We start from the raw sequence: 12,409 nt of genomic DNA, 5'->3' as shown, positions 1-12,409 counted from the left end.
CTGTGAGATTTCTTTTTTGAAGTTTGTATCTTTAATAGTAACCTAAAAAAAATTAACTACTTCATTTAGTTGTCTTCACAGAAACAAATAAAATACTGATATATAGGCCTACTGTATATTTTTGAAAAGGTTTTTGTACAACTTTTAATTAACCCTTTGTAACCTGGAGTGACACCACTTTTCTTGTGTTTCTTTCAGACACCTTCTAAAGTATTTTAACCCTTTGTACCCTGAGCAAACTGGTGCAATTTCTTTCAAAAACATGGGGAGAAAATACAACGAGCAACTAGGCAAGAAATGTTCCACAAATTGCAAAGAATTAATAGATTTAGAAAATTATTTTAAAACAACTTGGGAAAAACTATATTTCTAATTAGCATTGTTATATATCTAAAATTTTGTTACAGAATTCTTAGAATATATAAGCTCTTTTTCCAGGTCATTTCCTTGTGTGTTTGTTCTTGACTTTCTATTTTTTATTTTTTTTTTCATAACAAATTTTCCTTTTTTTTTTTCTTTTTTCCCTGTTATCACCAATTTCTTGCTAATTTTTGTTGGGTAATTTCTTCATTGCTCATTGCCTTCTACCATGTTTGTGAAGGAAACTAAACCAATTTGCGCAGCTTTTAAAGAGTTAATAATCAAGAAGGCCTTGTGACCCCTGTGAAGCTCTGACAACCCCTAGCTGAGGTCGGGACCCCCAGGTTGGGAACCATTGACAGTAAAGGCCTGAAAATTGGTAACAAAGGAGGTAAAAACAATGTGATGAAATTGCAACAACTAAATAAAAAACACTTATTTCCATGTGGCCTGGGAGCTCTTGTATGCTGTCAATATTCCCCAGTTTCCCCAAAGTGAAAGACCTCACCAGTGTGGATTGAAAGTCTAAACCACATACAGGCATGTGTGTGTACAGATAGATAAAATCACTTACTCTCCATCTGCTCGAGGGAAAACCTGCAGTAAAGGACATTTGTACAGTTTTAAAAAACAGTTCCTCTGCAAATGTAATTCTTGTCGAGACAGATACATTTTTACAACAAAGAACATCTGAAATCCACTGTTTAAAAAATCAAGATCCTGATCCTTGGTGTTTGTGTCTCACATTTAAGTTCAGTCTTCGACTGACACCCTCACTCAGCACGATGTACAAGGGTTAAAAAAAAAGACTAAATTACACATTATGTGCAACAATTACAGAGTAGTGGAAGTGACACAGCCTCTGCTGAAAACATCTATTTATAGACTCTATTTATAGACTTTTCATCGTATTCTGAATTATCAATTATGTTGTTTATAAAAAGAAAAACAAAACAGGTCCAATTCTGTAACACTGTTAACAGAACACGTGTACAATAGCTGGCTGGTGAATTACGGCTTTGCCTTCCTCTTGACAAATGTACTTTTGACTAAGAGGAAATGCTCTGCTTTCAGAGGATGTGAGATGCTTTTATTGGGCTTTCGAGAGAGACTTCTTGAATTATTTTGTGCCACTGTGTGTAGTAACACTGTTTATTTTGCTTATTCTTTATTGAATATCATTTTCAGTGCCTTTACAGGAGCTGAAATGTATGTGAATGCAGATGTGAGGCTTGACTGAGTCTCAGTGTGAGTGCATCAGGATTTAAATGAATATTTAAAGAGAAATGAAGAAAACAAATGAGCCTAGGAGAGCAGTAAAACGACCTTTTCTCCACACTAGCACCTCAAACCATCAGCTCCGTGCTCACAAACACATTCCTGTAACGACTTTAATGAAGCTAAAGAAATAAAACCTCGAGATCAAATAAAGAATCAACATTCAGTGAGGGATCCTCAGTCCATATGTATTGAAGTTCTTACATATTACAGGTAGAATATACAGTACATGTATACTGGTATACAGACAGGCAATATAAAAGGGGCTGAAATTACAGAAGAATACAAAGAACAGCATATACAAAAGCTTATTTAATGATTCAAGTACCACTAACTTTATACTTCAGTTCTCTGGAGAATTCAAAAGCATCTGTACAGAATGTACAAGAATTGTATCCCATGTTGGCCGAAGGTTTCCTCTGCGCTTCGTGTCGTATCTGACTACTGTACGTACTGTTAATGTCAGAGAGGAGATTTTACAGTTTTGCTGAAGACAGATCCTACACTACAGTTCACGTAACATCTGACAGGAAATTTGCAGATTTAATTTCTGGATTTGGACATTTCAGTGCAGTCGTCTGATGTCTGAACTGAATCTAACACTCTAAGTTCTTTAACAGCTCATCACAGGGAACGACAGTGGCTCTACAGCTCAACTTAAACATCTTTATACAATTTCCACAGAGGGAGTAATATTTCCAAACATATCTGGACATTTTGCTGACTGTATGTACGGTACTTCTGTAACACTTTACTTTACAGGTTTGTAATTTCAAAAATAATTTCCTGAGAAGTTTACTCAAAAAAGTTGATCTAATTTGCTTCTATTAGAGGGAAACGGAGGCAGCATTTAAATAGTCCACTTACAATTAATTTCAATTATTTGCCTGCATAATAGAGCATTTTAATGAGAGCACAGCAGGTAGGCTGAAAATACACTTAGCCACATATAAGCCACACAACTAAAATCATTATCCTGAAGATTTTCATGCATTTTTTCCAATAATTCCTTTATATAGCAGTTTTCAATGTTAGTGGCGGGGTCCGCCATTCACGCATTAGATTCAAATGGCCTAGCAGAGCAGGAATTTCAGCAGCGGTCTTGGCGCACTTCTGAATACCATATGCTCACTGGCTACTGTGGCCTTGGTGTCCCACTCTCTGCCTGTTTTGTTTTTTCTTTCCCGGCCCTGCCTCTCTGCCCTCTCCTGTCAACTCCACCTGGCAACAAAATGCTAATACAATGTCTTGATTGGTCAACAGTAACATTATCAACACGTGCTGTGTGATCAATAAAAATGCATGCGTGGAAGATCTCTTGTTCTGAAGTCCCTGGCAGGATTGGTAAAAGTGAAAGTATTGTTGCTATGCATTCCCATGATCAGTACTTTGCATGTGCAGCTCTCAACAGAGGTGAGAAGGAAGCGCAATGGCTCACTCGTTAGCAACTTCTATCATGACCTCCAGGAAAAAACAATCTGTTTAATTCAGAATGTTACAAAGTTATTAATGTTACTGACTATTCCTCCATAGGGAACTATCCCATACATAAATCTGATATATGACAAACTATGTAAATTACATACAGTGTAAATGTCTCACACATGACGTAAACAGATCACCACATATATACTCAGGACTCTGATTAATCAGTTCTTTGTTTTTCAGTATTGTTCATTTTTGTGCCCTGAGGGTTCAGTGATTGTACTGATGCTGTGTGATCTTGAAGATTTTCTAATAATCTGAATTACAAATTACTTTTTCTTTTTAAAAAAATTGTGGCATTAATACTTTTACAAACTGATTTGTCTATCGAAATGAAATAAAATTTGGGTTTTTTAAACCCGTGATGCCCTGGCATGTGGCCTCTGTGCACTCAAAAAAATTTCTACACCTTAAGTCAAGTCTCCTTATCCCTAAAATTACGCAATTCCACCTTTAATACCGACGCACAAGGCATTCACAGAAAACCAATTCAGTGTCACTAATGTGAGTTTGTTTGCTGTGGCACAGTAAAAAGATACACCAGTTGCACTCTATAGTGTGTAACCACACTTGATGTTACCATGGTGACCACAGGTGTCTCCAGATGAACCAAGACTGAATCTTAAGGAGTTTACCTCCAGTATAAAATGAAGATTTACTTGGATTTACTTGAGCTTTTTTGAGGGACCAAATGACACACTTCTTTCTGGGAAACTTCCTGTAAAAATTGTTAGGAAATTACAAACCTAAAATGGAGCGTTACTGTTATTTCTAGAATCAACGGGAATAAAATGGTCGTATATACTCTATAGATCCATATTATTGTAGAGTTACATGCTACATCTTTAATAATAGCATGAGACTGAATCTATAAATTAACAATCATCTCAACTGAAGCTTTTTTCATTCCACAAAGATCACGACGCTGATGATGATCACGAAGGGCTGATTGCCTCGCTGACACGTACTGCAGGTACTGACATGGTGACGACACAGAAAATTTAAATCATTCAGAGGAAAGTGTTAAAAAAAAATGACGAGCGGTGAAAAATCAAAAAAATCTATTTGCATCAATAAAATGATCACTGTACACTGTTTAACATGTCAAAGTCTTACCATCAAAACTGGTAAACATCAGTGGCGATTTAAGACAAAGGGATCTGTGCAAATAAGTAAAAGCATATTGTCGTGTATACGCTGCTGAGAGTTCACTAAGCGAAATTTTGATATAAAAAAAGATGCCTATGATCATAAAGAGAATCCTATTAAAGAGAGGAAGCGCTTAAAAATTGAAATGGAGTATTTAACAGTCTGTCATGCACTTACCTCTTTACAACTCTGACGACGCACACTTCTTTCCTAATGTATTTAAAAAAGAAATTGTCTTCTGTCAAGAGGTGTGACATAAACAACTAAAATAACTGACAGCCTTGATGGCAGCTCTACATTCAGACTGAGTTCAATTAAAAAAATCTTATTTTTATGACTTTGCAAATCCTTTCTGAGGATTCAACACTGTACCATTCACTTGTTCGAATAAAAAGATCCTACAGGGAAGCACAGTTTTTTAAAAAAAAGTGAGGTTTACTGTTCACAGAGGTTCTCCTTCACTTTAGAGAAGTGCCTGTAGTTTTATAAAAGGGGCTGTAAACACAGCTGCAAGAACACAATTAGTTGAAAGGGAGCTTCGACACGAGTCCAGCTGCGGCAGCACTAACCGGCTTTAACGCTGAATCATATTGGAGGGAAAGTGGACAACGTCTTTCCAGACGTCTTTTTGCCGCTCTCGGGTTGAGCAGACAGTCTCTGAGTGCTAGTGGACGGTTTTTCTGTTGTGTCAGGGTCGCTGCGGATCGTACTGCTGGTAGCGGTTCAGCTTGTCCGGGTCGTTGGAGGCCATGTGGGTGAAATCCTGGAAAATGTCCTGGTAGGTTTCATCTCCTGTAAGAGAAGCAAGGACACGAGAGGTCAACAACAAAGACAAAAAAAGAGATCAGAGAGAGCACTGGTTCCCTGTGAAAACCTCACTAACTACACAGTCTGAGAGGGAACTATATTTTGATAAATGGCTCACAACTTTAGTCCCAACTCAGACCCTGTGGTGAATGGTCCCAAATAGATATTACTGCATTTTAGACGGTTAAACTCTTTATCTAAATCATAATTTTATGCCATTGGGTTCATCCAGTGATATGCAGCTGTAATAATCAGTAAGGGTGGGAATCACCAGAGGCTCCATGAAACGATATTATCACGATACTTAAGTCACGATACAATATTATTACGATTTTAAATATGTTGCTATATGCTGAGTATTGCGATGAAATATATTGCGATATATTACTTTTTTCGACTGTAAATTATGACTGCAGAGGAAGACTTTGTCAACATCTTTATTATCTAATAATATAAAGTTTTCAGTCTGTTCATCTCACTTCAATTATTTTATTTGCAGCAAAATGTTTCTAGTGGACTGAAAAAGAAGTTGGTCATATTATTCAAGTAGGCTTCCTAAAGTTTAATTTGTTTTTGTAATATTTTATTTATCTATTTTAATTATTTTATCATTTAAATAATAAAAAAATTTATACTTGGCACTGTGTGATGATACGATATTGCCACACAAAAATATTGCGATACTATGCTGGATCAGTTTTTTCCCCAACCCTTAATAATCAGGCGCGTTTCCTTAAGGTTTTCTCTCATAAGTCATATTGTTTTCAATAAATGTTACTTGTTAACTTTTATTTAGTGAGTTGTTGTTTATTAAAAAAAAATAAGACTATTTTATTTTATTTTTTTAATTGTTGTTGTTGTTATGTATTTGTCCTGTATGGCAGACTCCATTCTTAATTATTAAATTTTTTTCATCTTTTTACTGTTTTTTTTAAATTGCTGTTCATAATTCTTGATAGACATAGCTGCTAATTATTTATTTTTATGGACTTTTTTTCATCACTTTGCCCACTGAATGTGAACTCAGGGCATTGCTGTTAAAGAGCTCAATGCTCAGTCAATTTTCCCTGAATAAACAATGGTTGATGAAATGGCTCTTAAATACACACAATGCTTTTTGGTGCATTTCCTCTTAAAGATAAATTGTGCTACATTTGGAATCGACTAGTCTAAGTTTAAAATTTCAGGTAAATCAGTTTTGAGGGACATCCTGAATAATTACTTCAAGGTTTCAAAGCTCCTGCGATGGCACAAGAGCTTTACACATTGGTTTTCTGCACAAAATGACACAATGCATCATATAATAACACAAACATGTATGACTTTTGTTAAAAAAATTGTATGTTTTGTCAGAAAATCTGAACTTTTCAACAAGAAAATAGCGCTAAGTGGCTCAGAAAAGGTAATGCTGATATAATAACAGTCCCTTCAGCACCACACCACAGTCTGAGCTCGTCTCCCTCCTCAACACCTCAACCTGCTGCAAATAAATAATATAAAATGATATTGTGAAATAAAATATTACTCGTGTCATCAGGAGTAAACTGTGTTGCGAGGGAAAGGAAAATAATGTAGGAAACCATTAATGCTTCGTGCAGGTGTGCAGCAGGATAAAATATCAACAGTGTTTTGCAGAGTGGAGGGCTCATGCACAGTGACAGCATCATTACAACAAGAATGAAAAAGAAAAAGTCGGCCATACCTGTCAGAGTGTCAGCGTGGCTCGAAATATGAAACAGAACAACGCAGGGGCAGAAAAGATGGGAAAGAACAGAAGAAGCAAAAGGCAAATGATTGAGGAGAAACAGCCAGAGAGATCGACTCAGAAAGAAAAGACGAGCCCACAGAGATTCGTTTTTGTTAACAACTGTATTGTGTTTAAAGTGCAGGAGTTTATGTACAAAAATACAGTTGTGTTGGCCTCAGCACCCCCAAAGAAAAAAAGAGAACAGAAGAAAGGCACAAAACTCTGGGGAGGAGAGTGAGAAAAGCAAAATACAGAACCGAGAGAGTGAATTTACAGTGAGAGAAAGAGAAGTGGATGAAAGCAATAAATACGAGTGTGTAATAGAAGACAGAGAGTCTCCTCTCACACCAGAGTGGTGGTTCTCAATCTGTTCAAGTGTCAAGTGTCACTTCTCAGTTTCTAAAAGACTACAGGAGACAAATACTGATTAAAGTAAAAGATACTTGTGAAAAATATCAAAATAATTCTCATTAAGTTTTAAAAAAAATATACATACTCTCCCTTAAATTTCAGAGATCAATGTTTAGACGCCCCCAAAAAACACAGAGCAACCTGCAGGCTGAGAACCGCTACTCTGCGCTTCTTCTACACACTCAATCAGGTAGAAACACTTGAGTCGAGGGAGCTGTCATCTTAATAAAAAGGGGCGAAGGGTGGACTGATGAGGTTGGTTCTCCCTCACATTCATTACCCCTGAATATCCCTCATCATCATTCTTCAACTGATTAGAGGCGCTGACGAAGCCCTCTGCGATCAAAGAGGACGGCGAGCTGATGCTGACAAAAAGGCTAATCCTCTCGCAGAGCAAAACAACGTGAGGATCATTCAGTGACTGCAAGTACGTACTTCAGACTCTGCTCTGCTACTTCAGACTAACGTCCTTCTGTTCCTCTCAAGGTCACTGCTGCTGTGTCCGCTGTTGACCTCTAAGCAGTGGTGGAATGTAACTAAGTACATTTACTCAAGTACTGCACTTAAGTACAAATGTGAGGTACTTTACAACCTCTCTGAGGTAAATATTCCACTACATTTGTCTGACAGCTTAAATTATAGTATCCTACACACCTGCTGTCCAAAGAAAACCACGTGTGAGAAAATTCTCCTACTTCTTAAGCTAAATAAACTCTGTAAAAACCCTCTATGATCAGCTGGAAAATGCATCGTCACAAAGCTGATAACAGGGCTGTTTTTCTAACACCATGAAAAGGTTGACTTTTAAAGATACGTGGTTCTCACAGTACAGCAACGTATACTATATGCACTTTCTCTTCTTATATCTAGTCGTGTTCATAAACACATTTCAAAATATAATTAGCTTCATGTCTGGGCCCCTATTCTCAAGCTTCCAATAGCTTATCAGGGTGTTGCATATCACCTCTCCATTATTATGGATTATTATTATGAACTGTACATGCACTTTTTTCTTTATCTGATTTTGTGAATAAATTTGTGAAAAATAACACGCAGTGAATAACTGATACACAAGTGATCATTTTGCTGGTAATATTTACATACTTTCACTTAAGTACGGTTTTCAATGCAGGACTTTTACTTGCAGCAAAGTATTTCTATGGTATTTGTACTTTTGCTTAAGTAAAGGATCTGACTACTTCTTCCACCACTGCCTTTAAGGTAACAACAGCCAGCAATAGTCTATCTACAATTCCCTATCAACAAGCATTGCACACACTAAAGAAAACAATTAAGAAAAAAAGAAAAATTCATTCTTTGTCATTCAGGTCCAAAACATTCCTGACTTATTTTTAAAAAGCGAAAAATGTCCACAGAGGATATTCCACTCTTTAAAAACAGCAGCGTTCAGGCTAATAACAGTCTGGCAACCTAAAGCAGCCCTCCCTCCTGTGGTCAACACACTTAAATGCATGCGTCCCTTTCACCATACAATCTAAGAGCTCTCCAGAAATCCCTCAGCTTCTACTCTAAAGGACGCAAGAACTTCATTTACCTGTGAACACAATCACAACACAATCTCTATTCTAACCACTGAATGCATCCTGACACTAGTCAGCCATTCAATACATCACATGCCAATCAATGTGAATTAGCAGAAATGACCATTTAATCAAAGTGCTTTGGTGCCCTCCCAGAGGATTTGGGGCTGCATGGAGCGGAGACGTGGGATGAAACTGGGGTACGTTTCAATCATTCATTCACTATCGATACAACTCGAGTGAGCCTTGCACTCAAGTCTATTCACACTCTTTTTTTTTTTTGTAAAGCTCCCGTATGATTAAGATAAATATAAGCTAGGACCAGCAGGTGATAAGAATATATACATGGTTACATGTGGATATTTGTCTACGCTATTGCACTTGTTGCATGACGATGCACCACCCTCGGATGGTTTTGTCTATATTCGACTAAAGACCCACTAACATTCAATAACATTAATGCAATGGCACTAAAAGGCCTTCATCATCTTACAATTCTGGATTTCCCGTGATCACGGGCAATGAGCAAGCACACTTGACCGACTAATAACCCAGACACGATAATTGAATAAATACGTACAATCAGAAAAAAAAAACAAAGCATGTGAACACAGAGCCCCTCATGGCACTCACCCCTGTGCAACCAGAGTCAATCTCAACTCTGCTCATACTGTCAGACTATGATAAAATGTACGTATGCACATCATTTACAACATGTACAGTAAATATACTTATTATACGGTTCCTAAAATTACCTTTATAAAAGAAAACTGCTCTAAAATAGACCTTTTTCTGACCAGGCATGTCACAACAGCAAGATGCATCATGTTTGGACGACACAGTTCAAATAAGTAAACAGGCCTTGAAAATGGTTAAGACTTCAAATGGGAACCATATAATCGCAGGACAAAGGTACAGTAGTTGCATAACCATTAATAGGAATGTGCATAAATTACTTCTGACAGAATTTAAAAATGAAACCTGGTGATTTATAGACACACACCACGCCTCTTCAGACTGGTCAGATAATAAAAAATGTCATTCAAAAGTCACGATTATTGCCAGATAGAGAAAACTGCCATCACTTTGAGGTCACTGGATACTGGTGGCAGTTACTGGGTAGCTAGTTTTTTTTGCAAAGATACTGTGACTGATAGTACAACACTAATTGGAAAAATTAAAAGCATTTACCCCTCCAAAAATAACACAAATTTCTAGTTAGCTACTCTTAAACCACTGAAAGCCTCTAAAACAGAGGGATTCAGCAAAGGTTATATGATTTAAACTTAAAGGGAGGAAGTACAGACTGTCTACTTCTAATTTTGTGCTATCTATAATTTTACATAAGTAACAGTCACTTAATTGAAAACGTACATGTTCCACTTTGGAACAAAACTCTTCAGAAATGTCCAGAGTCGATGGCTTTAACCCTGTCACATTGATACAGTATAGCACCTGACTTGACACCACGGTGCAGCTGGCGCAGCACCTGGCAGGAGCTGTTAAGATGACACTCACAGTAGAGCAGGACACAGGAGCACGACTGACAGAGTCGGGCTCAGCTCACTCTCATCAGTGGATCAGATTGCATCACCTGGGAGTCACTTAATAAAAAAGTTGCCTCATATTTATAATCAAACCACTGATGATAAACTGTCTGGGTGTTAATGTGCAGTTGTTCAGTCAACTGACCCCGACTCTGAAACCTGGGCTTTACATTTCCTCTGATAAGCCTGGTTTGACAGTGTGTTGCTCCTGTGTTTAGACATGAGCGGACAGTTATTAAGTTCCGTCCAGCTGCAGGCTAATAAACTCCTGCATGCACTTCCTGTACTGCATCTCGGTGGGGCTGTTGGTGTTATATTGACCTGACTGGCTGTAAGGCCCCTCCGCCTCTCGCATCTCCTCGTTCATCTTGGCCAGTCGCAACCTGGAAAATGACAGATTAGCCACAGTTAGTCTGGGGGGAAATGTTTTTTCTCATCACACAGACGCAGAAAGCTCATTTTGCTGTGGAGGGGATGCCAAATATTGGAGACAGTTTGTGTTTCGGGAAGCCAATCATTGGCATGTATTTTGGGAGTGTCCCGTGATTAGGCCTTTCTGGGCAGAATTTCACAAAGCAAGAAAGAGCATATTTAACACTGATCTGCCCTTTCAATTTTCCATCAATTATTTTTAGGACTTGCTGATTTTCAGGGGAGGTGTCCTGATGAATGTATGTCTGGCATTTTGATATCCGCTTGAAAAAAAAGCCATCAAAAGATAGTGGTTACTTCCTGACCACCCCTTATACAGAAGTGTACAGATGGGAAACATAACTTTTTCTCTTCATCTTTCAAAAACTATATTCATTGAATTCTGGACTACGTGAGTGAAATATGATTGATAGGAAAGCTAAGCATGAAGGGGGGAGGGAGAGAGAGAGAGAGAGAGGGAGAGGGAGAGAGAGAGAGAGAGAGAGAGAGAGTGACATGCAGCAGAGGGCCACAGACTGGAGTCGAACCCAGGCCGCTGCAGCAACAGCTTTGTACATGGGGCGCCTGCTCTATCCACTAAGCCACCGACGTCCCCAAAACTACTTATTATTACTGTTAGTTTAATGTCTGGTCAAAAGGCAAAATTGTTATCGTTATCACATCGTTATCACATCGTTATCGTTATCATTATCATTATTAGAAGTTATCATGTTGTATGTAGCACACCTGTCAATCCTGCATGCTTGGCTGAATGTATATCCACCTGCGTTATCAGTGTGGTATGCTAAATAACTGTCAGGTCTTCCTTACCAAAGGTTATCCAATATATTGCAAGGAACCTTGGATGAGTTTTTAAACACACAGTTAGGCAGCTCAGAGGTAAAAGACGTCCACTGCATAACTGATTAAATAGTGACACCTTGTGGAGAAAGTTGTTACTCCTTGGTAAATGCAGACAGTTAAGGGAAGATTCGCCTCCTTTCATGGGGATGCCCAATCAGTGTTGATGGTAAATGGAGTCACTTGAAGCAATAAATTCCTCAGAGCATGCATTGACCGAGAAAGTGGAGCTCGCAGCTGCAAGATCTGTTGTTTTTCCTGCATCCAGCACTGTCATTTGACATGACAGTGACGTAGCTGGAGGCTGGAAGAACTACAAGCTTTTTCAGCTTGGATTTCTAGTCTCTGCCAAGACGGATGTGCTCTGGATTCTGCTCTGTGTCTAGTCTATCTTTTCTGCCAGCAAATCTGGCAAGAAAACATAGATAATCTACCCATCCCCTACATTTATTAGAAATAGACTCGGCTAGGTTTTTTTATTACATACTAATTCCATATTTATCAGTTGTGTCTAAAAAAGAGAGCAACAGAGACAGAACATGAGAGAGAGAAAAAAACAGAGGAGCAGACTCGCTTGTTGACCAGCGTGGAGAAATGCACTTCTGGTGTGATCAGTGAGGCTATTGCTCGCATTAGCCGTGGAAGAGAAAAGTTGTGTGTCACAAGCTTGTGCACAATGCATGCTGGTACATGAAGTCGCTGCCAGCACAGCTTCTCGGGCAGGAAAACTCAATTAACACTGATTAGACATCCTCAAAAAAGGTAGCGAATTTTCCTTTTAAGCTGGGTCAGGTTTTGATACACGCTTGTAA

At 38.2% G+C, this 12,409-nt stretch overlaps 1 protein-coding gene across 2 annotated transcripts in view; it reads right to left on the bottom strand.

The window, feature by feature from the left end:
• Positions 1-1,807: 1,807 nt before the first annotated feature.
• Positions 1,808-12,409, bottom strand: part of LOC126396450 (arf-GAP with coiled-coil, ANK repeat and PH domain-containing protein 2-like) — a 72,045-nt gene continuing 61,443 nt past the window's right edge. For both annotated transcript variants that reach the window (XM_050054539.1, XM_050054540.1), the window contains 2 exons: positions 10,647-10,708; positions 1,808-5,064 (listed from right to left, as the gene is read on the bottom strand). In XM_050054539.1, the coding sequence (XP_049910496.1) occupies positions 4,961-5,064; positions 10,647-10,708 (166 nt within the window). In that variant the 3' untranslated portion in view covers positions 1,808-4,960. The remainder of the gene's footprint in view (positions 5,065-10,646; positions 10,709-12,409) is intronic.

This window comes from Epinephelus moara, chromosome 10 (genome assembly GCF_006386435.1).
Source record: "Epinephelus moara isolate mb chromosome 10, YSFRI_EMoa_1.0, whole genome shotgun sequence".
Classification (NCBI taxonomy): Eukaryota; Metazoa; Chordata; class Actinopteri; order Perciformes; family Serranidae; genus Epinephelus; species Epinephelus moara.
This window is presented reverse-complemented; position numbering and strand designations above follow the sequence as displayed.